The sequence below is a fragment of the Corvus cornix genome, chromosome 14 (assembly GCF_000738735.6).
Source record: "Corvus cornix cornix isolate S_Up_H32 chromosome 14, ASM73873v5, whole genome shotgun sequence".
Taxonomy (NCBI): domain Eukaryota; kingdom Metazoa; phylum Chordata; class Aves; order Passeriformes; family Corvidae; genus Corvus; species Corvus cornix.
Genome location: NC_046344.1, coordinates 14,410,308 through 14,437,060, shown reverse-complemented (window position 1 = coordinate 14,437,060; position 26,753 = coordinate 14,410,308). Strand labels below are relative to the sequence as shown.

The following is a 26,753-nucleotide window of genomic DNA, read 5'->3' as shown; positions in this document are numbered from 1 at the left end:
CTCTTACCAGCACACAGGATGTGGTTTCCTTCTTTACCCTTCTCAAGTCATTCCCCCAGGCAGTCTGTTTAGAAACCCTTTACAAACAGGAGTCAGGGTCTCCTCACTGCTGCAGAGTGCCTGGAGCTTGTGGTTTTGAGAAAAAAGCCAGAAGAAAATGCCTTGTTCAGAGTCAGGCAATACTGAAGTGCCCACAGGGAGGATTTGCCAGGGATGTTGCATGTGCAAACTTCTGCCACAGACTCCAGAAACTGTCAGCATCCTCCTGGTGTCCAGCAGTGCCAGCATGGCCAGGCCTGAGTCTCAGAAACACCAGGAATCTGCAGTTCCCACACTCAGTGGGGCTTCCAGGTGCTCTTTGTGAGGCCAAATTAAATTTGGGTGTCTGCACAGAAAGGATGCCTGATGTGGTGTCAGGTGGGCAGAGGTGAGTCAGACACAGCAGCAGCTGTGACACAGGCTCTGCTGGGCACAGAATTCTTAACTTTCCAGTCCATCTGGGGCTTGGGAATGTTGTTTGTAACTCCAGAGCCCTTCTGAATATCCCTGCCTGATTTCTTGGCAGTTACCAAGAGGTACAGAGCAACACAACAAAATCTGCTCTGCCCTGGGCAGCTGCTCTCTTCCTGATGGCTCTGAGGAGCCCTGGTGTTTGCAGGCATCTCCTGGTATGTGTTTGCCTGGATTCAAAGCCTGTGGAAGCAAGGAGATGAGTGGGTTTCACACATTCCATGGACAGAGGGACAAAGCTGAGGCACAAGGAATGGGAGGGATTTGGCTGTGCAGGGTTCAGGTTCTCCAGCTGTTGGGTAATGTATGGAATCAAGGGGGAAAATTTCACAAGTCCACCTGCTCCCAGAGCACCTCAGAGAGCTCACCGAAGTGATCCTGCTCTCCATGAACTTGTAAAAATCAATTCCTTCCTGGGGAACTTCCCCAAGGGGAGTTTTACTCTGCCTGGGGCTTTGTACATGTGGGAAATGTGGGTCCTTGTGGCTGTGCTCCTGGAGGGAATGTACTTTCCTAGCAAACCAAATCAAGTCCTAACTGTAAACCTTGTAAAAGCATTTTGGGGAGTCAGATTAGTCTCTTATTCCTTGCCTCCTCAGGTCAAACAGGAGGGAAAAGTGGGAGGGAAAAACAGTGTTTGAAACGCTGGATTTGACTGTCAATACTGTGAGCAAAGTTACCTGGGGAGGGAGGAAGCTGCTACAGCTGCTCTTCCCATTTTCCTGTATTTCTGTGTGGATCTCTGCAGATTCCTGTCCCTCAGATAAGTTTACAGACCTGAATTCCCTGGTACGGCAGCTGCTGGACAATATTACCAGGCTCCTGTAGCTGGGGAAAGGTGGGCAGTCAGAAGTGTTTGAAAAGGGGCTGCAGATGGGATTCACAGAAATTCATTTGTCTCAAACTGAAATGGGGCTTTCTCCCTCCATGTCAGCATCTGCTTCCAGCAGAGCTGCTGTGGGCTGGAGGTTTTGTGTCTGAAAGGGAGGTGCTGCCTGGAGGGAGGAGGTTTTGGGCCATCCCAACATCAGAGCTAGTGAAGGAGGAGAGGCTGTAGGTCTGACATGGTGGGAACAGCTCCCTCACTTCCAAGCAGATTTCCTTTTCATGGAGGTGTAAGAAATAAACTGAAGTGTGCTCCCCCACACAGCAGCTGTGCTGTGCTTAATGAATCCCTGGATTTTGGCAATGCCTGGAAAATGCTGCTGGGATCAGGGTCTTGCACTAAAGGGAGGGGATTTTTCTGCACTGCCCTGGTGTGGCCTCACCTCAGCTCTGGGGCAGTTGTGGGTGCCACAATATCAGAAGGATCTAAAGTTGTTGGAGAGTGTCCAAAGGAGGGGCATGGGCATGGGGAAGGGTCTGAGGAGCAGCTGAGGGCGCTTGGATTGTTCAGCTGGATAAGGAGACTGAGGGCAGAGCTCAGCGGGGGTGCAGCTCCTCCCAAGGGGCAGCTCCGATCTCTGCTCCCTGTGCCAGGGACAGGACCCAGGGAGTGGCTGGAGCTGGGCCAGGGCAGGGTCAGGCTGGAGATCAGGGAAAGGTTCTTCCCCAGAGGGTGCTGGGCACTGCCCAGGCTCCCCAGGGAATGGGCACGGCCCCGAGGCTGCCAGAGCTCCAGGAGCGTTTGGACAGCGCTGCCAGGGATGCCCAGGGTGGGGTTGTTGGGGTGTCTGTGCAGGGCCAGGGTTGGACTGGATGATCCCTGTGGGTCCCTTCCCACTCAGGATATTCTGTCATTCTGTGATTGAAAACACAGTGCCCAAAGGGCAACAGTTCAGAAAGATCAGGCAGGAGGTTCATCCCATTTTTCTGTGTGTGGAAGGGAACGTGATGCAGAGGGAAGAGAGGTGTCTCCTGCGAGCTCATGCTGTGAGTTCACATTAAGCACTGGAGCCTGACTGCAGATCTCCAGCCAGGGAGCAAAATGTGTCAGCTCTAAATCCACCTGCCCCCCTCCCAGGCTGTCCAGACTCTCGAGTTGTGTGTCACTCCTTGCTGTGAGGCACAGGGTTAACCTGTACCCACTGCTGGGTGAGGAGCTGGAAATCATCCCAGCCCTGGGGCTCCATCCTGGGCAGCTGCACAGGTTGGTACCACGGGGAGCATCACACAGAGGGAAAACAGCAACAGCTCACAGGCTCCAAGCCAGGGATGCACGTTCCCTTCTGCTCCCTGAGGGCTCAGTGCCTACACACCATGGCCATGCACGGGGAGAATGTTGGAGTCCAAAGGTGCAGTGAATTACAGCCTGTTCATTACCAGCATCTTTCCTAATTACTGCTCTGTACAGCCTGTCCCAGCTGGATTCACATTATCTGTAAGGAAACACCACAGGCTCTCTCCTCTCTCTCCTGTGAGCCCAGCTGAACTGAACCCCAGAAACCAAGTGACAACGTCCCCAGCTCTCCCTGTCCCCTGCAGGTGACTCCTCTGTTTCCTGCCTGCCCCCAGTACACACATGGTGCAGATGGCACCACGGCCATCTGCCCTCTGTGCTCCCACACAGGGAAACTTGGGGGGTTATGGTCTGGAAGTGAAAATAATGCTCCATGGAAAATCTGCTTTCTCTCCTCTTTACATCTTAGTGCTCAGGTGAAGTCCCAGCCCCTCTGCATCCTGGGATCACTCCTGGCAGTGTCCCAGGGTTTGCTGCAGGACCTAACCCTGCTGATCCCACAGTTGATAGTTCAGAGAGGTGCTACCCTGGCTTAGAAAATGTAGGGATCCGAGTCCAGGCAGTCCCAGATCCTCGAGTTCTCCAGGTGTGAGCAGTTACACGTCCATAGGGTGTCTGCACTGTGCCCACTGATGGAGGAGCAGCATCCTGCACACCTTCCATGAGCATTCTCTAAGCTCTTCCCATGGCATTTTGAACTGTCCTATTCCATCAGCTCTCCTTACCTGATATCTTGATTCTCTTTTATATTCAGGATCTCTCTCAGTTTTGTCTTATTTTAGGAGCTCCCTGCAGCTTTCTCCTTTTGAGGTAGTAGTTCCCAGTTTTACACTTTATGCTGAGCCTTTTACAGAGTAAAATTGCAGTTAAACTCAAGAGTCATTTGTAGGCTGGGCAAAAATGGGGTTCTGTTGTCATCTAAGGATGTCAGTTGTAACCATCTCCAAATTTAGATCATTTAGTGTAGCATAAATTAGAGCAAAAGTCTCCAAAGCCTGAAGACAGATCTATCCAGAAATCTTATCATTCCATCTCCACTTCCTGTGTTATCAGCAACTGCTGGATAGAGGCCACTGCTTTTTATATAAAGACATAAAATCCTTTTAATTATCTGCCTTGATGCAACAAGGGTTTTTTGGTGAGCTGAGGATGAGTTAGGCAGCTTTTTCCTACCACTAACTCAGCTCAAACTGCGTGGGACAAAAGAGACCTGTCACCTTTTGTGCTTTGGGAAGTAGAAAAAAAGAGGTTTGCCAGGGTATAGCTTTGTTTTCATGCTAAAAACAGCACAGATTGGATTGTCTAGGTTGGAACAATCCATATTGGGCATGGAGGAAGCTGGTGATGGCAGGAGATGAACAGATGGTGAGATGGGATGGACACAGCGGGGCTGGAAATAGGATCCACTGAGTGTTGAGGGGGTTCTGTGGGTGCAGCAGCAGGGCTGAGTCACCCAGGCAGCCCACAGGCAGCTTTTCCTTGCTCACAGCATTGCTGTCCCCATTCCCAGCACTTCCAGGCTCCCTCCCCAGCAAAGGAGACCTGCTAACATCTTCCCATGGCCTCTGTGTAGCCAAGAACAGCCAAGCAGGCACAAGTGTGTTCTCCCCTCTCAGTGAGCTCCCTGCAGATCCCCACCTCCCTCTTCAGCTTTACACATCAAACTCCCAACAGGAAATTCTTGAGGTTTGCCTGGGCGCTGCCAGGAGTTCTTGTGAGATTCAATCCCTCCTGGAATATCAGAAAGGGTCTGAGCTCTCTAAAGGACAAAGGGTTCACCACATGGAAAAAACAGGCTTTTGTTCTCTGTGTACCAAAGCAGAGGAAGGAACATGCCAGTTCATGGATTTTTCGGGTTGGAAGGGACCTCTCAAGATCATCTAGAGCAACCTCTCTGCTCAAACAGGAGGTCTGAGCTGCTTGTCCAGGACCACATCCAGTTTGGTTTTGAGTATCTCCATGAATGGAGACTCTAAACTTCTCTTGGCAACCTTGTTCCAGTGTTTGGCTGTCCTCAGAGTGAAAAAAAAGGTTTCTTTTGTTCAGATAGAATTTCCTGTTTCTTAATGTGGCCATTGCCTCTTGTCCTGTCAAAACCATCATGCTGGAATAAGGTAGCTCAGGAAATAGCACCCTGACTGGAATTAGAATCATAGAATGTTGGAGAAAAACTCCAAGGTCATTGAGTCCAGTGTTAATTACTGTTAGCCTTACCCCCTCCTACCTTCTCCTGAGCAATGAGGCTTAACAAGGGAGGTGACTGCATGAATTGGGATCTCATCCTCTCACTGAGGGATACCCTCTGAGCTTTATCCCTCCTTCTTCCTCCCTCTGACCACGAGCCAGGTTTGATGGTGATTCTGTTTCCCTCCTGTGACCAGGAGCCAGGTTTGATGGTGATTCTGTTTCCCTCCTGTGACCAGGAGCCAGGTTTGATGGTGATTCTCTTTGCTCCTGCAGGAAGAGTTGGCACACGGATCATGGGATCAATGCAAGGTGGAGACACAGAGGAAGATGTGAGTAACCATCTCATGTGTCTGCAGAGCTTCTCTGACAGGGCTTTAGAATGCCAGCTCTCTCCTCAGCTGGAGGGACACCTTTTTACCTGCTGAATGCTCACGCCCCAGGCCTGCTTTTCCTCTCCTCTCCAAAGGCTGACACCTCTCCTTGCATATTTCCTTATTTTTCCTTTGTTCTTGGAGTCTGTGGGCTCCGTGTGCTTTCACCCCATCCTGCAGTGCAGCACTAGTGGCACACAGGCTGCAGGAATGCTGTTGTGGTGAGCTGTGGGGCAGATTTCTGGGAACAGGGACTAGTGCAGTGCAGCAGGAGTTAAATAAATGGACCTAAATCCCCTTCATTGCTCTTATAACCCCCTCCTTGTCCATGGCCTGTACTGGCAGCCTCAGTCCTCTGGAGGATGGAACAGGGATGAGAGCAGGACTGTGAGCTGTGCCCTTGGGATTCCTGCTGCCCCAGGGCTCCTGGCCTTGCACTTGGTTGTGGTTTACCTGTGAGTGGACAAGGTAAAAGGCACACACAGGTTGGCACAGGAGACACTTGCTTTGTATCTGTGCCCAGCCTTTGGCATCTGTGGGCAACCTTTGTGTGCCTCTGGGCACACCTGAGTGGCTGCATCTGTGCCAGGAAGCTGAAGCCCAGCTGCTGGGATATGGTTGGCATTTGCAGTTAGCTCTCCCCACCATCCCAAAAAGCTGCTGCCATCCCAGGAGCAGTGGGGCTGTTCTGCCCTCCAGTGATGCTGGAGCACTGTTTTGGAGAGTGGTAGGAAACAGTACAACTGTGGTGACTGTGGATTGGTGTTTGAGCCTGTGCTGCTGGGAATTCCCAGTGTAGATGGAACCTTTCTGTCTCAGTCCAGCAGACATGCCCCAGTGCTGCCTGTCTCAAGGAGGGTGGTTCAGACATCTCTGGGAATCCCAGAATGGTTTGAGCTGGAAGGGACCTTAAAGCCCATCCTGTTCCACCCAGAGACACATCCCACTAGACCAGGTTGCTCCAAGCTCTGTACAACCTGGCTTTAAACATTTCCAGGGATGGGGCAGCCACAGCTTTTTGGGCACCCTCACCTTGTGTCTGGAGAGGAACTTGCAGCCCACGCTCTGCTCTTTGCTCCTGCCAGAATGGGTGTGGTGAAGGCTGTTGTTGCCTCCTGGGCATCCAGGCCCATTTCTAGGAAGGGCAGAGTGCTGTGCTGTGGGTGAAGATGTCATCTTAGTCCCAGTGCTGCCTGATTGTCCTTGGCCACGTTAGTGACAGATTTGGACAGGCACCTTCTGCGATTTCGGTTCCCTTTAGCCTTCCCTGTTGGCAGCTCTCTCCCTGTTGGCACAGCCCCAGCACATCCAGCCTTCAGCTGCCCTCAGCTGCAGCCACTTCATTTGTCTCATGGCTCTGCCCTCTGACTTGAGCCTCTCGGAGCTCAGACACCCTTGTGGCCTCTGAGTATCCCAGCTCAGGGAATGAAACCAGTGAGGCTGCTTTGAACCCCTCAAGGAATTCATGGAGTTAGGAAGAGCCAGTGGTGTGTGCCCAGCCTGTGTCACTTGCTGGTGTGGTACACGATACCCGAGCTGTGCCTGCCCTTGCTGCCTTCTCCCCTGCTCCCAGCCTGGGTACTTTCTGTTTTCTTTTACGTTCTTGTACTTTTTTTTCCTGCTCTGCCTCTGCTGTTCCTCCACTCTTGCTCTCCAAGGGGACCCCAGCTGCAGCACGGCCAGGCCGGCGCAAGGCACAGGTGGGTTCCTCTTCTGTGGTTCATCTTCTTCCACTTCACCTTGGTTCTGTGGTCTCACAGTAGCTCTCACCTGAATGTTAAACACCCTGCCAGGTTTTTAATAGCCCAGACCCAGCAGAAGTCAGGGAATTTCTGTTCATCAGCCCCGTGGGGTGGGGAAGGAGGTTTGCAATCCATTGGGAGTGCGGGGAGAAGCCAGCGCTGCCATCTCCTACTTTGGGCTGGCAAAGGGGCCTTGCCATGGCAGAGCTGAGCTGCTTAGGGACTCCTGTTTCCTTTCCTGCAGGAAGACTCAGGGGACAGTGAGATTGACCTGGATGAAGATGAAGAAGAGGAGGAGGAGGATGATCTGGAAGATGACAGCATGGAAATCTCCCCAGGCAAATCCAGTCTCCGAGCAAGGAAGCCAGAGCCACTGGAGCAAAGTGATAATGACTTCTGACCCTTCAGTAGCAGGAGGCCTCTTGAAGCACAAACTCTGGAGAGGCCAGGAGCTAATACCCTGCTGCCTGAAAAGTGCATGTCAGTGTGAATTCAGGAGTTGGTAAATAATGTTCATTAAACCTGAAAATTAAACTCAGATTGCCAGGTTTGTGAATCTCGAAGCGTGAGCAGTTTATCCGTAATGAGAATCACAGTAATGTGCACTTATTTCCATAATTGCACTAAACTGGCTCTTGTGAACTGCAGTGCCAGAAGTCTCACTCCAGTGAGCATCGTGTGCCTGATTTCCCTGCATTTTATTATGTCCAAATAGATTTCTTTGGCTTAATAAAACTGGATGAAAAGCTGCTCTGGGAATGCATTTCAATTGGTTTCAAATCTGGCTTAAATCTATTTATCCTAAACATATCCTTTACTTAATCAAGAGCTTGTCTGCACAAAGAGCAGCACCAGGTAGCCTGAAGGAGTGGAGATAAAGCTGGAGAAGAGAAGGCTCCAGGGAGAGCTCAGAGCCCCTTCCAGGGCCTAAAGGGGCTCCAGGAGGGCTGGAAAGGGACTTGGGACAAGGGATGGAGGGACAGGACACAGGGAATGGCTTCCCACTGCCAGAGGGCAGGGTTAGATGGGATCTTGGGAAGGAATTGTTCCCTGGGAGGGTGGGGAGGCCCTGGCACAGGGTGCCCAGAGCAGCTGGGGCTGCCCCTGGATCCCTGGCAGTGTCCAAGGCCAGGTTGGGTGGGGCTTGGAGCAGCCTGGGCCAGTGGAAGGTGTCCCTGCCCATGGCAGAGGGTTGGAATAAGATGGGCTTTAAGGTCCCTTCCAACCCAGACCATTCTGTGATGATCTGACCCACGAGACCAGGCCCAGTCTCCCAGTCTGGGCTGCAGTTTGAGTTTTCTACTTCCTGCACTGGAGGCCCACATGGAAAAGTGACTCTGTACCTGGTGTGCTCAGAGCCAGCGCCTCTCTCTCCAGGCAGCACTGCCACCTAGCCTCCAGCACAGCCAGCAGGGATTTGGGGAAGCCACTGTTGGTGTTGCAGCTGCTTGTGCCAGGCAGGAACAGCAGCAGCATCAGCAGCCCCCCTGTGCCAGTGAGCTGAGCTTTCAGCCCAGGGCAGTGGAGCACAGCCCATCCCAAATGTCCTGCAGTGCAAGAGCAAGGCTGCACGAGGCATCTTCTCATCCAGGAACTAATTTATTGCCAAGTATTTACATCTCCAGAGCTCACCCCGGTGTTCCTGGGATCAGCTCCCAGGTCCCTGCAGCAGCCACTGGCTGCCCGGAGTGTGGCAGCGTGTCCTGGCTGGGCTGGGGAGGGGACAGGGGACGGTGGCTTCAGGGGGGCCCTGGGGGTTCCCAGTTTGGCTGCTGGGTCACCTGCAAACCTGGTGCCTCTGGAGAGTCACTGGGTCTCTGCCACACACACGAAGGCACCACCTTTGCTCTCAGCAGCCAAAAAGGTGACCTGCTAGGGACAGACCCTGCAGCTGGGACATTGGGAGGACGTATCCCAAGGTCACAGAACACCGGTGACAACAGCAGGAGATCCAAGAGCTCCAGCCTTGAAGCTGAGAGGCAGAAGTTTGAGCAAAGGCAGTCCTGGTGTAGCACCAAGATGTGCTGGAGACAGCCCACCCTCATGCAGTGCAGTTCCTCTTACATTCACCCTCATACTCCTCCATTTTCCTGAGGACTCTTTATTTTCCAAGCTCTTTCTAGATGGTTCCACTCCTACACCTTGGGTTACCTCTCTCTTCGATAGAGAACAGCTCTACCAAACCCTTCAGCTGTGTCTGGCCAGCACCAACCCGTTACTGAGGGCACAGCAACAGCCAGGACCTGCTGAAAGTGCCCAGGTCCACAGCACTGCTCCCATCTGAGCAAGGCAGCAGCAAATCTCTCGTGTCCGTCTGGGATTTCAAGGGGATCCTGCAGGACTGGGCTGTTTTTAGCCAGGGGTGAAAAGCACCAGGGAGATCATAGGAGGAGTTGCTGCCACCAGCAGGTAAATCACCCACAAGAACAAGGTCTGGCATGTGGGATCTGCCCCTTCTCCCTCCTTTTTGTGTTTCCCCCATTCCTTGAAGCTCCTGCCTGGATGAGCAGGGACATGGGCATACACATCCCTCAGCTTTCAACACGAGTCTTGACCCCCTGCACTCTTGATCCAACACCCTCGGTCCTCCTGGGCCATGCCAGGAGCTCAGGAGCATTCCTTGCCCCTGAGATGGGCACCAAGGAGCTCCCTGCAGGCACCCTGGCCAGAAGGACCCCCGGGCCCCTCCTCGCTGCAGTCAGGCCCCCTCACACGTCCACAACGCAGTCGGGCGAGTTTGTCCGGATGGCGTCCGAGATCATCTTGGCTCCTGACTGCCCAATGCGATTCCCCTGCAGGCTGGGAGCAAAGAGAGGAGCTCAGGCTGGGACACGAGGCAGAGCAGAATCCTTGGTGAGGACAGGAGATGCTGCCCAGCTTTGCAGCAGCATCAACTGTGCCCACCCCACTCCATGCTCAAGGGCACTCTGGGTTTGAGAGCCCTGAGGCAGCCAAGTGAGGAGCTGGACAAAGCCCTGGAGAGCTGGAGGGGCTGAGCCACTTCTCCCCTGGAATGTTTTGGATGGTATTTGTCTTTTGAGGTGGTTCTTTAGCCCAGAGGCATCCCTGGAGAGGAGCTGAGGGGTCTGGAGCTGTGTGGGTGTGGGGCTGTTACACCCAGAGGAGCACGGGATGCCCCTGCCCTGTGGGGCAGCCAGGAATGGGCAGTGCTGGTGGGGGGGAAGGTCCCTGGATGGTTCCCATGGTCTCCCCCATCCCTGCCTTTCCCACCCCCTGCAGCAGCCACTTACTTGACATAGGTGAGGCCGTGGTTGCCCTTCAGGGCCGTGGCGATGCAGATGGCTCCGTCCATGCCCAGGGAGTTTTCCTGCAGGCTGCAGGAGGCAGGAGGGTCAGACAGCACCAGCCAGGGAGATGTGGCCACCAGCAGGGAGTGCATGGACTGGGCATTGGGAAGAGCCACCTGCTCAGGGTTTGCCCTACTGAGAACCACTGGCTTGGCCATCCCATTGCTCTTCCCTAAGGGAATGTCTGGAAAGGCTGCTCCTGGCTCACCCTGGGAGTGGGATACTCACTTGAGCCGGCGCAGGCTGCGGTTCACCTTCAGCGCGTTGGCCATGGCCTGGGCCCCAGCCACGCCGATGGAGTTTCCCCGCAGGCTGCAAACGAAGGCAGGAGTGAGGAGGGACAGCCTGGGATGGCCCCAAACGGGAGGAGGGGGAGAAGTGACCGCACACAGCGAGTCAAGGGCCAGGCAAGCCAGGTTGGGAGATCACCATGCCAGGGTAGGAGCAGTGCTGAGCCAAAGGCCAGGCTCTCAGACACCCCGGGGATCAGTGGCACAGCCGTGGGCACTTGGTGGCCACACAGAGCACTTACTCCAGGATCTGCAGGCTCTTGTTGACCATCAAGGCTTCTGCCAGGGCTTGGGCACCGGCCGCGCCAACTGAAGCCACTTGCAGGCTGCAAGGGAACAGGGACCCTTCAGCACTTGCCCTAAGGTGGCCATGGCTTTCTAATTAGGGTAATTAAGCTGTGACACCAGGGCCCTGCTGCAGCCTGGATACTCACTGGAGGTCTGCCAGGGTGGTGTTGACCTTCAGCGCGGCAGAGAGGGCGGCCATTCCCTCGTCTCCGATGGCGTTCTCCTGCAGGCTGGGACAAAAGCACTGTGTGTGCCCGTGCCTGGGAACCAGGAGCAGGGACAGGGCAGCCAGCACAGGGCCCAGCATTCCCAAATGGCTTGGGGGAGCTCCTGGGCCACAAGACATTTAGAGCATCCCCAGCCAGGGACACACAATGGGGACACAGCAGATTTCCAGTGCCTAACGGGATTCCAGAAGGGCTGGAGAGGGACTGGGGACAAGGGTCTGCAGGGACAGGACACAGGGAATGGCTTCCCACTGCCAGAGGGCAGGGCTGGATGGGATCTTGGGAAGGAATTGTTCCCTGGGAGGGTGGGCAGGCCCTGGCACAGGGTGCCCAGAGCAGCTGTGGCTGCCCCTGGATCCCTGGCAGTGTCCAAGGCCAGGCTGGATTGGGGCTTGGAGCAGCCTGGGCTAGCAGAAGGTGTCCCTGCCCATGGCAGGGGGTGGAACTGGATGAGGTTTAAGGGCCCTTCCAGTAGGGCCCAGGACCCATCCACCTGTGTCCCCACTTACTCAAGGCTGGCCAGGCTGCTGTTGGACTGTAGTGCTTGTGCCAGGGCCGTGGCTGCTTTGGCCTGGATGAAGTTCCACTGTAAGCTGCAAACAGGAGAAAATGGCAGGTGAAGCCTCAGGCTGTGAGCCTGCCCTGATCCATCCAGGCTCCACACCCATCTGCACCATCCAGGGATGCACAAGACCCCGTGGGTCCATCCAGGGTGTCACAGCACACCTCCCATGGAGGGTGAGCCAGGAGTGCCACTGTCACAGCCTGGAGGGGCTGAGGGCCAGGAGCAGTGTCCCTGCCCGTGTCCATGCAAGGGGGTCCAAACCCAGCCAGGCCCAGGGGGAATCTCACTGGAGGGATGTGAGTGCCCGGTTCTCTTTGATGGCCGCAGCGATGGCCTTGCCCCCGTCATCGTACAGCAGGTTGGCCGCCAGGCTGCAGGGACAGAGGACTCGAGTCACACATGAAAAGTTGAGGACAATGCCAGGGACACCACAGGGTGGTCCGGGTGCCCTCCTGGGGCCCATGGGACTTACTCCAGCTTCCTGAGGGTGCTGTTGCTCCGCAGGGCACGGGCGATGGCAGGGCCCCCCTCCTTGCTGATGGAGTTCTCTCGGAGGCTGGGGAAAGACACGGGGCTGGGGAGGAGCAGCCAAGGCAGCGCTGGATCAGCTGCTCCCCCAGTGCCCCCTTTGCCCCCTGCTCTGGGGCTGAGGCCATCCATTGAGGAGAGCAGTTTTTCTGAGACCACCCCCACCAGCTTCTGCTGCTCCGTTCCGTGCAGCTCCACTCCCTGTGTTTCCTGTGGGCACTGGTGGCCCATCAGGGCTTTTTGCCAGCCTGCCATCCCTGCTGCCATCCTTTCATTCCAAGACATGGCTGAATGAATATTGTCCCAAAGGGAAAAAGCTAAAGATGGAGAGAAGATCCTCACAGCTGGAAGAGGGACCAAAGCTCCTTTCAGCATCTCAGAGCACTTGTGGAAACAACCAGGCACAAGCCCAGGCTGCTGAAAGGCTCCCAGGTCCCAGCAGCAGCTTTTGGCCAGGGTGGCTGGAGGGACTGTCACTTACTTGAGGCTGAGGAGTCCCTTGTTGGAGCAGAGAGCCACTGTCAGCGCTGTGACCCCTGCACTGCTGATGGAGTTGCTCTGGAGACTGAGACAAACAGAGAAGGTGTGTGGATGAGCCACTCTCGGCATCACAGGTGGGCTGCAGGGTCGTGTTTGGGGTGGAAAGTGCCCATTTCACTGAGGAAAGGGCATCTCCCAACCACAGGAAATAGGGGGAGCCACGGCAGAAGGACCAACACTGGGAGCAGCCAGGGCAGGATCAGCAATTCCTGCTGACCATGGCAGCACCAGCCCCAGCAAGCAGAGGGGACAGCGTTTGTCAGCACTTTGGGGCAGCCTTGTCCCCACCTGGCCATCACCGTGGCTGCTGGCTCAGCTGGGCATGGGGATCCTGTGGGTTTGGGATCCTTGTCACAGGGACAGAACCAGGGCACAGCCACTCATCACCAGGAGCCATCAGCCCTCCTCTCCAGGTGCTGTTCCCATGGGGAATGAAGGTTGCACCATTCCACCCTGACTCTCCCTGCTTAGCCAATTCCCATCACTTTTGAGAGAGAGAAGACCCAAAGCTACTGATTTCCTCCAAGCCAGAATAAAAAGCCATTGCTGGGTTTTAGGGTTAATTCTGTCAGTGCCCCTTGGTGAAGGCAGGGCCAGCCTGGCTGCTGCTGGAGCTGCCACATGATGTTCCAGCCTGCACATCCAGGGAATGTGGAGTGGGAGAGACACGGTGAGGGGCTGAGGGCTTGAGGAGTGGCAGATTTTGCTGCAGGGAGGGGGCTGGGCTGTATTGTAAGGAGTCCAGGCACGGAGGGAGAACTTACTCAAGGCTTTGCAGGCTGTGGTTCACCCTCAGAGCTTCAGCCAAGGCAATGGAGCCGTTGTCTCCCACCGAGTTGCTCGAGAGTCTAAGACAGAAGAGGAAACTTGGAACTGCCAGCAAGGGATTCACCTTCCCCAGGCCGTTCCTGCTGCAGCAACAAGCATGGACTCGCTGCCACCTCATTTCCCACCTACATACACCTCTGTTCTCGTGGCTGGTTGGAGCTGGAATAGCTTTTAATGTTCCCTCAGGGCCTGGAGCCCTTCTGCTTCCCTCTGCCAGAGGGGAGACTTGGCTTCTCCTTTCTTTACGTGGCTCCCTGCATCCCTGGAGGTACAGAGAGCACCTCCCTGGGGCTGCTCCGACGGCAGCGCTGCAGGCCCTGCTCCCCCTGTCCACACCAACCCCTTGGGCAGAGCCAGCAGTGTCCCTCCTGCCTGTCACACGGGCCTGCCCCTTTCCTGCCATTCCTGCCCACAGATCCCGGGAGATGTGGCGCTGGCACTGCCATCCCTCCGCCTCATGCTCACATCAGCTCCCTCAGGCTGCGGTTCTGCTTCAGCGCCTCCGCGATTTTCCGGGCGCCCTGGGCTCCGATGGCGTTTTTCTGCAGGCTGCAAAGGTGAGGAAGGCACCTGTGAATGCCAGGTGCCACATCCCCATCGGTGCCACCACACTCTGCTGGGTGGCTGGAGGGGGGGACAGCAGGTCCCGGTCACTCACTGCAGGGTCACCAGCCTGTGGTTGGTCAGCAGGGCCTCGGCCAGGAAGGTGGCCCCGTCCTCCTTGATGGAGTTGTGCTGGAGGCTGGGGGAGACAGAGTGAAGCCAGGCATGGATGCTTCCACAGCAGGGCCAGGGGGGCTGCAGGGCAGTGGCCACCTGCCCTGGGGTTTGCTTGCCCTCGTCCCCAGTTGAGAAAGGGGTCTGGTCCCCAAGCATCCCTGACCAGGAGTCTCCTTCCCTCCTCTCCCATGGGATATTCCTTCTTCCATGAAACAGCACCCTGTGAGCTCCCATGCAAGGAAAGGACCTTGATCCTCACCTCAACCCCAACCCAGACCCACTGAAGCCAAGAGGCAGGAGAATCCCAACTTTCTGGCCCAGGGTCTCCCCATGCACTGGCCCTTGGAGCTTGGGAAAACCTCAGTGGGACAGAAGAGGAAGGGGGCTTGCCCCGGGGATCTGCTCCAGGAGGTGCTCCAGAAGTTGAGACTTACTTCAGGGAGAGCAAGATTTGGTTTTTTTTCAGGGCATCAGCCAGGGCTTTGGCTCCGGTGGGGCCGATGGAGTTGCTCCGCAGGCTGGGGCGGGACAGGCAGAAAAGCCAAGGTTAGCAAAGCTGGAGTGGCACAGGCCCAGTTTAAGCCAGATGCCTCCACATGGCACTGCTGAGGTGGGACATCAGGCCAGCAGCTTGTGGTGGTGGCTTTAGGGGCTGGAGACCCTCCCCAGCTCGGTCAGGCCAGGTGGGATCCAGCCCCACCATGGGCAGGGAATGGTTCCCAGTGGGAACGTGTGCATGACAGGAGCTGGGGAGGGGGAGCACTTACTCCAGCACCATCAGGCTCCTGTTCACCAGCAGCGACCTGGCCAGAGCTTTGGCTCCCTTGTTGCTGATCTGATTTTCTGCCAAGCTGCCCAGAAAAAGGAAAATTGGGTGTTTTTCCAGAGGAGAAAGAGACTTTCACAGACCCTGGCATGTCCCAGGACACAGCTGGGATGGGTGAGCAGAGAGGAGCCATGGGGAGCATTTGGTTCATGGTACAACCAAAGTGATGGATGTTCTCCGGGGGCGGACACCAGGCAGGGACTGCCAGGACTCCGTTTCTGGACATAAAATTCATTTGTGTCATAAAAAGGGAGCTCAGATGGCAGCGTGGGGCAGCCTTGAGGAAGAGCAGGAGATGGGGAAAGTGGGAACCCATCTGTCTGGGATGAAGCATCTCCCTGCATGGAGGTCAGGAGCCTGTGCCCCCCATGCAGCAGATGCTCCACGCAGAGCCTCGAGCGTCCAGCAACCTGCTGTGACCTTGGGAAGTGGCTTGTTGGGATAACCCATGGATTTATATATTTTTTTAGGAACAGTGAGGAGGCAGGGGTTCCAGGAAGACTGGGCAAGGCAACCTTGGGGTAAGGTCACTGCCTGGGTGCAGGGACTGTGTGAGACTGTCCTTGTCATTAGGCATCCTGGGGAGCCAGTGGGAGAGACATTCCTGGGGGACCCCCACCCTGGTTTTGAGGTGCCCCAGCTCCATGCTGCATCCCCAGGACATCCCATCTGCCCTGGGCCAGGTCCTACCTGAGCCTCTGGATCTGGCAGTCCTTCACGCTCAGCATGCTGCCCAGCAGCTCCATCACGTCGTCCTTAAACTGGTTATTGTCCAGCCTGCAGAAGACATGAGGAAAGAGCAAGAGCAAGGGTTGGGAGATCAAAGTGGAGAAAGGATGATCCTCCCATGACATCTGCCTGTCCCAGGTGGAGAAGCTCAAGGACAGAAGCAGAGCTGACCCCAGTGCCACCCCCAGGGCAGCTCTCTGCAGGTGGACAACATTGGTGGGCCCATGTCTCCATTGACACCTGGAACTGTGAGTCACAGGGGAGAGATAACTCATCACTGCCCTCCAGGACTTACAGGGGACTTAAAACAGGGAACAGGTTTAAACTGAAAGAGGAGAGACCTAGATTAGAAGTTAGGAAGGAGTTCTTTCCTGTGAGGGTGGGCAGGCCCTGGCACAGGGTGCCCAGAGAAGCTGTGGCTGCCCCTGGATCCCTGGCAGTGTCCAAGGCCAGGTTGGACAGGGCTTGGAGCAGCCTGGGACAGTGGAAGGTGTCCCTGCCCATGGCAGGGGGTGGGATGGGATGATCTTTAATGTCTCCTCAACCCAAACCAATCTGTGATTCCAGAAGTCACAGCCTGGCATCTCTGCTCACTTCTCCTGGTGCAATCCCACGAGGACTCACCTGAGGCTGTGGCAGAAGAGAAGCTGGGAGAGCAGGCTCTTACATACATTGTAGGTGAGGCAGTTGGACAGGTTTGTCTCCTCCAGACAGACATCCGAGACCTGCAGGAGATAAGCCAGGGCAGAGCAGTTCGTGGGGGTGAGCATCCCAGCCAAGCTCTCGCTCCTCATCGCCTCCTCCACGGCCTTGGCGATGTCCGTGTGCTGCATCTCCTGCAGGCAGTGCATGGCGTTGACGGCGCGCGAGGAGATGGCGTGGTCGGTGTTCAGGCAGCCCTGCAGGACGCTGATGGCCTGGCTCCTGAACCCGCTGTGCTCGTCCTTCGCCAGCAGCCACCCGGCCAGCAGCTTGTTCACCTGTGGGGACAGCAGCCCCGAGAGGAAGCGGACAAAGATGTCCAGCTGCCTGTCCTCGGCCTGCAGCGCCCTCTGAACGGCGCTCCTGAAGTGGTTGAGGAAGCCCAGCTTGAGCCAGGACATGCCGCTCTCCACAAAGAGGTCGAAGATGGTCCGCTTGGCCGCCGTGTAGTAATAAAGAGCTGCCAGGAACTCCTGCATGGTTAAGTGGGAGAAGTAGTAGGCTGTGGAGGTCTGCATGTCCTCTTTGAGCAGGAGGCGGGTGGAGAGGCTGCTGTGCAGCAGGGAGAGGTCGATGCCGTAGGCCTTCATGTCCTGCTCGTAGAACACGTGTTTCTTCCGCAGCAGCCCGTAGAAGGCCAGCCTGCCCAGGCTGCCCACCAGCTTCTTGCTGGTGTTCACAGCCTGCTCGATCCTGAGGGTTTCTCTCGGCTTTTCCAGCCAGTCGCCACTCAGAGCCATTTTAAAATAATAGGAGTAGATTTCTGACAGGGTCCTGGGGACCACAGCTGCTTCTTGGGATTGATCGTTGCAATGTTTCAGGAAATAAGCGATTGAGGAGCCAGAAATCCAGCAAAAACCAGGAATGGTGCACAGGACGTGTAGCGACCTGTTAGCCCTGATGTGCTTCAGGACTTGGCTGGACAGGTCTCTGTTGTCAAGGAACATCTGGTCCAAGAAGTCCTTCATCTCTACAGCCCCAAACCCTCGGATTTCCGTCATCCTATCAACCAGCCCACCAGGAATCTGCCTGGCCGCCGCCGGCCGCGACGTGACCCACACAGAGGCCTCCTGCAGCAGGTTTCCCCTTATAATGTTGGTGATCAGGTTGTCCACTTGGATCTCCTTTTTGGGATCGGTGCAAACCACTGTGTTGGAAAAATCCAAGGGGGTCTTGAATTCATCCAGGCCGTCGAGGATGAGCAGGGTCCGGGCGGCTCCGGTCGAGATGCAGCCGGGCTCGGTGATGTGAGGGAAGGCCAAGCAGAGGAGGCGCTCAGCAGAGAGCTTCTCGTAGGTGTTGAGCTCCCGGAAGGTGAGGGGCAGCACGAACATGATGTCCCTGTTGATGTCCCCCTTTGCCCAGGTGCAGACAAACAGCTTCACCAGAGTGCTCTTGCCAATCCCGGCCACGCCGATGGTGACAGAGATCCGAGGGGGGATGCTGACTTTGGAGAGAGGCAGGAAGAGCTTCTCCAGGGGGATGCTCTTGGATACGTTTGGCAGGCCTTTGGTGGTTTCAACCTGCAGGATGTCGTGCTCCTTCTGCTGGATGTCGGTCAGGCCTTCCACCAGCAGCAGGTTGGTGAGGCGCTGCAGGGCTCCTGGCTCCAGGCCGTTCCCGTAGGAGCTCTGGAGGCTCTCCAGGTGTTTCTGCACCATGGGTTCTGCACAGAGAAATGGAACAGGGGTGAGGAGGAAGAGGAGGAACCACAAAGGCAAATGACAGAAGCTGCTTCACTCTTCTGCCATGCCCATGCAGAGGGAAACCTCATGGAGCCCTCACATCCTGGTGGGAAGGTACATGGCAGGGCTCAGAGGGCACCAGTAGGCCTAAAGGGCTCTGACCAGCCTCACAGTCAGTCCAGAAGCCCATTTAAGCTCAGCCCTGGGCCTTCAGCCTCAGCTTAAGTATGTTGTAGGACCTAGACCTTGGTCTTGGACCTGATCACTCTGCCCTTGCCTGGTGGCCACTGGACTGTCTGAACCTGGTTGCCCTTGCTGGGCCTGATCCTGACCTCTCAATTGACTTACAACTTGACTTCATTCCTGCCTCATTGCCATGGACTTGTCTGATGAACTGGACTCTCTGATGAACTGGACTCTTGGCTGAACCTGTCCTGCTCCCCTGGCTCAGGTATCACAGCAAAATTAAACCCTCCAGCAAAGGCTGGACAAGCAGAGATGGTGCTGCGAGAGATTCAGAGCAGACATCAGCTGAGGTTGGAGCCTTCCAACCAGGAGGGAAACCAGGGAAACCTCTGCTGGCAAGAGGGTTGCAAAGAGAGCCTGGAGCCAGCCAGGACATCCACCACAGCCCTCACCTGCTCGGGTAGGGGGCTCGCTGCCTGCACCTGGGCAGCCTCCTCGGCCGTCAGGAGCTCCAGCCTGCGCAGGTGGGAGATGATCTCCTCCAGGAACTGCAGAAAGATGGACCTCGCCAGCTGCTCGCGGTACCGGTTGATCCAGGCCCCTGCGGGACAGGACAGCGGGACAGGTGGGTCCTGGGCCAGCCCTGGGAATGTGGGTGAGGGGTGACAGGGAAAGGCAGCAGTGGAGAATTCCTTCTGACTCTGAAGGTAGCAGTGGGGGAGCTAGAGCCCTCCTGAGTGCCCTTCTTGCGATGATGCCATCCCAAAGCCCCGGCAGGAGGCTTTGCTAGGAGCTGCTAGGTCAGGGCAGCAGCCACTGAAATTGGAGTCAAAAGAGGCTGAAGAACACAATCATGAAATGGTGTTTTCTCCTAGAATCCAAGCCCTTGCAGAGAAAAAAGACTGAGCAAGATCATTTCTCTCCAGAGATAGCCATTCCCCCTGCGCCAGCACAGCGCTCACTTGGACTGGGAGCTGCTCACAAGTTGGTGCCCCACCTCATCCCATTTCTGCATCCAGAACTCTCCCGAGGTGATGGATCTGCCCAGCCACCACTCACCTTCCATCAGAGGCCTCCCGTGGCATGGGTGGTCCCTGGGTGAGGAGCTCTGTGGTGGCAGCAGCGTCCCATGGACCACCCCGAGTCCCCCCGGCCAGCTCACAGCACTGCCCGGGGCTCCTCAGCCCCTGCCCATGGCCCTGGTGGAAGAAGAGGAGAAGCATCAGGAGCAGTGTGGGAAGGAGCCCACTCTGAGCTATGGTGGTGCTGGGTGGGGTTCAGCCAAGGGTCCTTCAGCAGCTTTTGGCTACAACAGAGTCCCCTTCACTGCAGGCCTGGCAGGGGCACAGCTGGGACCAGCTTTGCCCAGACCTCAAGTGCCACACACTGGGTGCCTTCACCACCACCACTTATGCCACAACCTTTGTCAAGCACAGTGGTGCATTAATTGCCCTGACAATGCCCCTGTGCCACCTGGGGAGCACCCAAAGTGCCACCACTGTCACAGCGCTGGGAACTGCTTGTACGCTCTTCTTCTCTGGGTTGTGAAGGAAGCTGTGGGGCAGCAGGCAGAGGGATGTAAGGCCTGTTTTGGTTTCAAACCCACCTTGCCCCCATCCAGAGCCTCCGTTGGGGCTTGCTGAGTGTGGCCAGCACCACATCCTGTTGTAGAGTTCTGAAGATGCTCTGAATCATCAGCCAGAAAAGAAGCATCTACCTGCTCCCTCCCCCTCAGCTGCTGCCTAACCACGCTGAGGGTTTGGTGTTTGCTTTTAAGAACATCTGCTCAGAGTCCTGTTGTTCTTTGAGCAGAGGTGGAGAGGGAAATGTCTCCATGCCTGAGAGTGTTCCCAGTTCAGGTGGCACTGTGCTGTAGCCTCTCCACCAGCCCCAAAGTCTTCTCCAGGCGGGAACTTCTGAGTCCCAGGGGATGTGTGATCACAGCAGCAATGCACACACAGTGTCCTGGGGCCTGTGTCCTGGCACCTTTCCTCCTCTCCACCTGGCCTACAGGATGCTCTGGATCCATGTGAACACCTCCATGCTGGTCAGAGGCTCTGCAAGAGGGTCCCTGCCCACAGACAGCCTTGCCTTTTTCAAACCCACCCCTGAGGGGAACATGGGCACTGTGGGGGCTTTGATGCAGCCTCGCCAACAGGTACAGGTAATTCTCCTTCCTTTGGTCAAACCTCTTCTAGGCAAAAAGCACAGATGTAGCTGGACCAGGAAAACCTGGTAGAGTTTCTGGTCCATGGTGTGAGGTCAAGGTGCTTGGAACTTCTCCTTCTGTTCATCCTCTCTCCCAGGGATCCATGCTGGGGTTTATTTCTCCCACCAGAAGCACAAGACTGCAGGAGGGACCTGACAGCATCCCCAGGGCTGAGTTCCTCACAGACCATGGCTGGATCTGCTACAGACACATGTGGCACGTCCTCCAGAGTGGGGTAAGTGACAGAAAGTGCTGGGTGACAAAGCACCAGCCCAGCCCCACCTGCCCAGGTGGTTCCTGACAAGCCCCTGTAGGGCTGGGAGGTGCTGTTGGAGCAGGGTCTGAGCCCACCACCTCTCCCTTCAGGATGGAAGCCTGGGCTCTGCCCTGGCTGCCCAGCTCTGGACCCCTGGTGTCAGCGGTGTCAGAGGTCCACGAGCCCGTGGCAGTGGTGGTGATCCCACAGCAAAGCCCTTTCTCCATACCGGGAGCAGCAGGGCCCCAGCAGCAGCTCTTACTCATCACCCCCCATGCAGTGGCCCGGTCAATGAAGATCCCATCAATTAAGGGAGCTCAGTGAGCAATTCACAGCAAAATGTTCACCCTTTGATGTGTTCTTGTCTCTAACTGGCCTGGAAGGTTCAATTAAGCCTTTGCAGTGCCCAGGTCTGTCTCTCATCTTTGCTGAGCAAGCCAGAGCACAGCCAGAATGAAAGGGGCTTTTGCTGCTTGCAGCGATGTTCCCTGCAGCCCTTCCTCTGAAACGTGGCCCTTTGATGGGGGAAACCTGCTCCAGCACCACAGAATGTTTGATGGTGTCCTCTGGTGCTCCTTCAAAAACCACCAGCCGTGGGCCAGCTCACGCAGAGGCATCTCACTGGGAGAATGAAGCAGCAGAAGAAATAATGCAGGGGCTGCGATTTTTTTCTGGTTCCAGTAGTTTCAGGTGCAGCTCTAGGACCACACGGGGCTGCTGAAGGCTGCGTGCTGAGGGGGTGGAGGGAGTTACCAGCTCTCACAAGAGATGTCTGAAGGGTAAGGGCCAGCCAAAGCCAGGTTCCAGAACTCCTACAGAGATCCAGGTGTGTCCAGGATGGGACGTTCCAAGGCTGCTGGCTGTGAGTCCTCTTCTGGGACTCTGACACCTCTGCCTGAGGTGTCAATCCTGCACATCCCAGGTGTGCAGCTGTTGCCTGGCCAGGATCCAGCAGGGACAATGTCCCACCGGCAGCCAGAGGAGCGGTGATACAGGTTTGTGTCTGCCCTGCCTTGCCTGTGTCCGCAGGGAAACTGGGATAAGAGGCTGGAGGGTGGGAGGCTGCCCAGCCAAACTGATGAGTGGCACCTGCAAGGCCCAGGGAAGGAAATGGGGATTTTCTTGGCAAGAACTTGGCATTAACACGTTTTTTTTTTTTTTTTTGCTTAGTGTGGTCCAAAGGTCCAGCCCAGGAGAAAATCCTCTCTTCTAAGGATGTTTAGACAACACCGATGTGTTCTTCCAGCAGCTCCAATCCCACCATCCCTACAAACCACCATGCTACATCCCACCTGAGTGTCCCTGCCCAAAACCCATCAGTGCCTGGGGGCCACAAGCACCATGCTGGAAGGTCCACAGCCAATCCTCTCCCAAACAGCTGCTGTGGTTTTCGCTGTGTCCGTCCTGTTCCAGGATTCAAACTGCTGGCACCAACACCAGAGAACAGGGGCCTGGATGTAGCTGCTCCTGCTCATCTCTGGCTCTAATTCTGTACGTGCAGTTTCGCTCCTGGAAGTCCAACATGACCAGAGCAGCATTCAGGGAATCCAGGATGAAGGGACAGTCCTGAGGTGGAAGCATGAAGCTGTCTGGAGACAACAGGCATTTACTGCCTCCCAGATCCTCCTCCTGCCCCAGACAGATCCATCACTCCATGCCTTAGGAATCTGCTGAGGAACTGGGACCGTACCAGGTCTGGAGATGTCCCAGCAGCTGCCAGCAGCACCAGGACTGCATCAGGTGACACCCAGCAGTTGGAAATCTGTGTTTGTCCCCCTGCAGGGGCTCGTGGGCAGATTCACCAGCAGCATCAGGGGGGGAGGAGGTGGTTGGCACCTCGAGTGGGACTTCCCAGCTCGCAGAGCCCTGGGGACCCCACCTGCTGCGGTGGGCTGGGGGTGGGCTGAGGGTGCCAAGGTTAGACAGGCACCAAAGTGCTGGGCAAGAGCTCCTGCATGGCTGCAGGCACCCACAGATGGAAAACATCCGAAAATGGCCTGATCTATAGCGTTTAGATAAGGTTAAAAGCTTTTTATATGAGCTAAAAATGGCATCATCACACAGCACCTGCAGCAGGTGGGAGGTGCCCACTCCAGCTCAGCTCCATGCCCCAAACACGCAGGAAACCTCAGCCTGGCCATCTCCTTGTCCATGTGCCACCACCGTGGGGTTTCTCCGCGCAGCCAATCCCCCAGAGCTCTGCGCTCTGGGGTGGGGGAGCCCCGGGAGCGCAGCCCCAGCCCAGCGCTGCCCTTCCTCCCCCGGGCACGGAGCGGCCCCGCCAGACCTTCCCACCACTTCCTGGAGCGCTGGGTTCCTCCGGCGGCTCTCGGGCTCCTTTACCCTCACACCTTCGGGGCTTTTTAGCTACTTCTCCTGCCTTGAACTGATCCCACCTCGGAGGTCAGCGAGCTGCATGAAAACATTTCCCGAGGCAGCACCTCCAGCTGCTCCCCCGCAGCTGAGCGAATCCCGAAGCCAGGATGGAGGCTGCCACCTTTTGGCAGAATCGAAGAGATTTCACATCGTTAATTTCTGTTAATTAAACGATGCAATTGAATACCTTCTGCATTATTACTCAGTTGTGACGCTTGCAGACTGGCGAGTAACTCAGTTATCTAAGTTTGCAGCTGACTTGTATTTTTTTGGTCTGGATTTAATGCAAAATCTATTTTATGTCAAATTTAATCTCTTCCAGGTTTGGGTTTTGGTTTTTTGTTTCCTTAAACCCAAACCCCAACCCCAATAACAGGGCCCAGCAGGACACAGCAGGGGTTAAATAGGAGGTGAGGGGCCATGAAGGGCCCCTGGGCTGGATGCCAGCAGTGCTAACCCCAAATCTCACCAGAAAAAAAAAAGGAAAAATCAATCTGTGGGTGATTCCAAACGGCTAAAAATGAAGCTAATTGTGGAGAGGAGGTGTCTTGCGGGGCACTGCCGCACCTCACAAGCTGCAGAATGAAGGCTGATGCATTTCCTGAGCTGGCCGTGCCCCTGGGATGCTTTACCACAGATGTGCAAACAGCTGATAGGAAAGCAGATCCTCCCAGCACACAGCTTCTGCCCTTCCCACCCACAGGATCTCAGGATATCAGCACAAAAACTGGGCAGGAGCTGCTGCCAGCCCGGGCTGCCGGGATGCTGACGGATGTGGTACCGCCCCAGCGACCTCTGGGGTTTGATCAGAACAATCTTTCTGGGCTTGCAGAGCACCCAAAGAGCAGCTGCAAGTTCTCCAGAAAGAAAATTTTGTGCAACATGGACATCCTGACTGCGAGGTGTCCCCTGGCTCCCAGAGATACCTGTCTGGCTTTGGATAACTCTCCCACGTGGTGGCCAAACCCTGAGTGACGGTGATATCCCAGAGGGTGACAGTAGCCAGCCCGTGCTCCAGCAGGTGCTGTCCCCAGCAGCCCCGTATTTATGGGATACACAGTGCCCATAAGTGCCTAAATAACAGCAGGATTAAGTCTGATGCCCTGAGGCAGCCCAGCATGCCCGGGCTCTGTGCCCACCTGGGTGCAGGGCTGAGCTCCAGCTCCCCGACCTGCTCCTGTGACACCCACACCCACTGCTTTGGCTCTGCCCCACTCTTTGGCACAATTTTGCACCGTGCCACAGGCGAGTGTGTCACTAATCTCATCCTTTTCTATTGGTGGTGCATCTTGGAGTTTATTTTGGACCGTTTGGAAGTTAATTAGTTCAGCAAATGACATTAAGGTGGGGGAAAGCTGCTGCACAAGGCTTTGGGCAGGCAGGGCGGCCTGGCTGTGGCTGCTTTCATGCCCAAGCAGGCAGAGCGGGCAACGGGACAGAATGCGACATGTGCCAGGTCCCCTGTGAGGTCCCATGCTCATCTCCATCCCTCAGGGCTCCACCCACTCCTGCCAGCATGGTGGCCATGCCATGCCGTGCCATGCCATGCCATGCCAGGCTGCCCTGCCAGGGCAGGGACCTCTGCCCAGCAGCTCCTGGCCCTGCCACGCTGGCCCGGCCACTCCATTTCACGTGGCCATCACAGCACGGGCTCTGCAGCAGCTTGTCCCCACACGGGAGAGCCAAGTGACACCTCCCCTTCTCCCCACACCCCTCCAAAGCCCCACCAAGCCCCTACCTTGGCCTCGAGCCGCCTTCCCCAGGTCGGTGTGTGAGCAGGGCACTGGAGAGGGCATCCCCGTGGTGGGCGAGAGGATGCAGCCGCTCCGTGCCCGCTCAGCTCTTTATCCCCAGGGCTTAGCTTCCTCCTCGACGGATGCTCAAGGTCAAGGTAGCAGCCACCCTTCCCGGTGGTGTCTTCTACAGGTGGTGGCACCCGGCACCGGGCGATGCTCGGGGCAGGACCTGGGCAAGGTGGGTCCGGGTTCCCCCGCCGGCCCCCGCCGGTTCCAGCCCGGTGGCTTTTCTCTCTTTCCGTTCGCTCCTCGCCCCTTCCTGCCCTGGGTCTCGCTGATCTTCCTTCCTGTCAGCGCGGGGCTGGTGACTATGCAAATCGAGCTGAGGGATCCGCCAAAACCCAGCAGCGTCTGACCCCCGGAGCCACAGCCGGGGCTGGCCTGGTGGGATGCTCTGTGCGCGGACACTTCCCTGCCTGCGGATGATTTCTCCCAAAAGCCACAAAACCGGCCTCAGCAACATCCAGACTGCTGTGAATTCCCTTGAAGCAAAACCAGGATCTCACCCCAGCCTGGGAGAGCCGAGGGGTTTTGCTACATAACCCCCTCACTGGCCAGGAACGCTGGGAATATCCCATGGAAGAGGCTGGAGTCGCAGCTCTGTCCTTCCTTGGGTTGTGCAAAGAAATAATTCCATGAGTAAATGTCTTGAAAGAGTAGAATAAAAGGGTAGGGATAGCCTGCCTTTCCTCCAAAGCCCTTCTCCTGCCGTTTCTAAATGCTTCCTGGAATTAGGATTTGTCTCCAAAGAGCTGGATCCCATCCCACCAAGAAGCCAGAGCCACCAGCGCAGCAGGACCGGCAGGATCTCCCCTCCCCAGCTCCACACAGGCAGGTGGGGTCAGTCATTATTTTCCATTTTTGTTCTACAAAATCCTCAGTTTGTAAATCCTATAAAATTTCACTGGCATTCAGGCAGATGGTGGCTAATGGAGCTCTCGTGGTGGAGAGCTGGTGGGGGTCAGGGTGGGCTCATGGCCACTGAACTGTGTTTGGGGAGGAGAGGTGGGGGCAAGCAGGGATTTGGAGCTCCAGACACCACTTTGGGCTGTGTGTCTCCCACAGCTTTGCTCTCTGCCCATCCCAGGCTGTGCCCAGTAAAGGATTAAAATCTCTCCTCTGGCAAGTTTTCGGTCTGTTGGTAATTTCCCGGTCTGGAGGGTGGTTTCAAGAGGAGCTGGTAAATCCCAGCAGCCAATCCCTCACATCCAAAATGACTGTGCAGAAACCCCAGTCAGGGCTGTACCTCCTGCTTTCACAATTCAACATTTACCTTTATTAACACGTCGGAAATAATTCTTTGCCACTGTGTATTACGCGCCCCTCACACGTTTTCTGGCCTGTTTACTGGATTCAACCCCAAATTTCTCAAAGTATTTATTTACTAAACTTGACCTATGGAGTTCCCGGCAGGGTAGGTTTGACCGCAGCCCCCCTCTGGAGCTCGCAGGGGAGGTGAGAAAAGCTCCAGGGGTGACTCTGTTTGTTGACTCGTGCGGTTGCTTGGCAGGAGGGTGCTCGGCGATGGATCCTCAGCTCAGACCTGCACAGAGTCACCTGCCTAGGGACAACGAACGGCCCCAGCTCTAGAGGGAGCAGCAGGACGCTCCTGGGGAACAGCCGTGTTTCCACAACACGGAAAGGTAGAAAGACCTCACAAGTCTGGGAGGCTTGGGGGAGTCCCCGGGGAGGAAGGGACACAACC

The 26,753-nt window shown here is 56.1% G+C and overlaps 2 protein-coding genes across 3 annotated transcripts in view; one reads left to right on the top strand and one right to left on the bottom strand.

The window, feature by feature from the left end:
- CLUAP1 (clusterin associated protein 1) overlaps positions 1-7,740 on the top strand; it is a 58,063-nt gene extending 50,323 nt beyond the window's left edge. The window contains exons 11-13 of one of the 2 annotated variants that reach the window (XM_039560580.1): positions 5,150-5,205; positions 6,906-6,947; positions 7,234-7,740. In XM_039560580.1, the coding sequence (XP_039416514.1) occupies positions 5,150-5,205; positions 6,906-6,947; positions 7,234-7,389 (254 nt within the window). In that variant the 3' untranslated portion in view covers positions 7,390-7,740. The remainder of the gene's footprint in view (positions 1-5,149; positions 5,206-6,905; positions 6,948-7,233) is intronic. The other variant, XM_039560581.1, reaches the window with a different exon arrangement.
- Positions 7,741-9,070: 1,330 nt separating this feature from the next.
- On the bottom strand, positions 9,071-25,289 carry NLRC3 (NLR family CARD domain containing 3). The gene is made up of 19 exons (XM_019281435.3): positions 24,991-25,289; positions 19,471-19,610; positions 18,864-19,012; positions 16,463-18,206; positions 15,800-15,886; positions 15,051-15,134; positions 14,718-14,801; positions 14,222-14,305; positions 14,029-14,112; positions 13,500-13,583; positions 12,677-12,760; positions 12,140-12,223; positions 11,955-12,038; positions 11,612-11,695; positions 11,022-11,105; positions 10,830-10,913; positions 10,526-10,609; positions 10,241-10,324; positions 9,071-9,788 (listed from the first exon to the last, which is right to left on the bottom strand). Exons 2-19 carry the CDS (start codon positions 19,494-19,496, stop codon positions 9,698-9,700), a joined length of 3,189 nt encoding a protein of 1,062 aa, XP_019136980.2. The 5' UTR covers positions 19,497-19,610; positions 24,991-25,289; the 3' UTR covers positions 9,071-9,697.
- Positions 25,290-26,753: the final 1,464 nt, after the last annotated feature.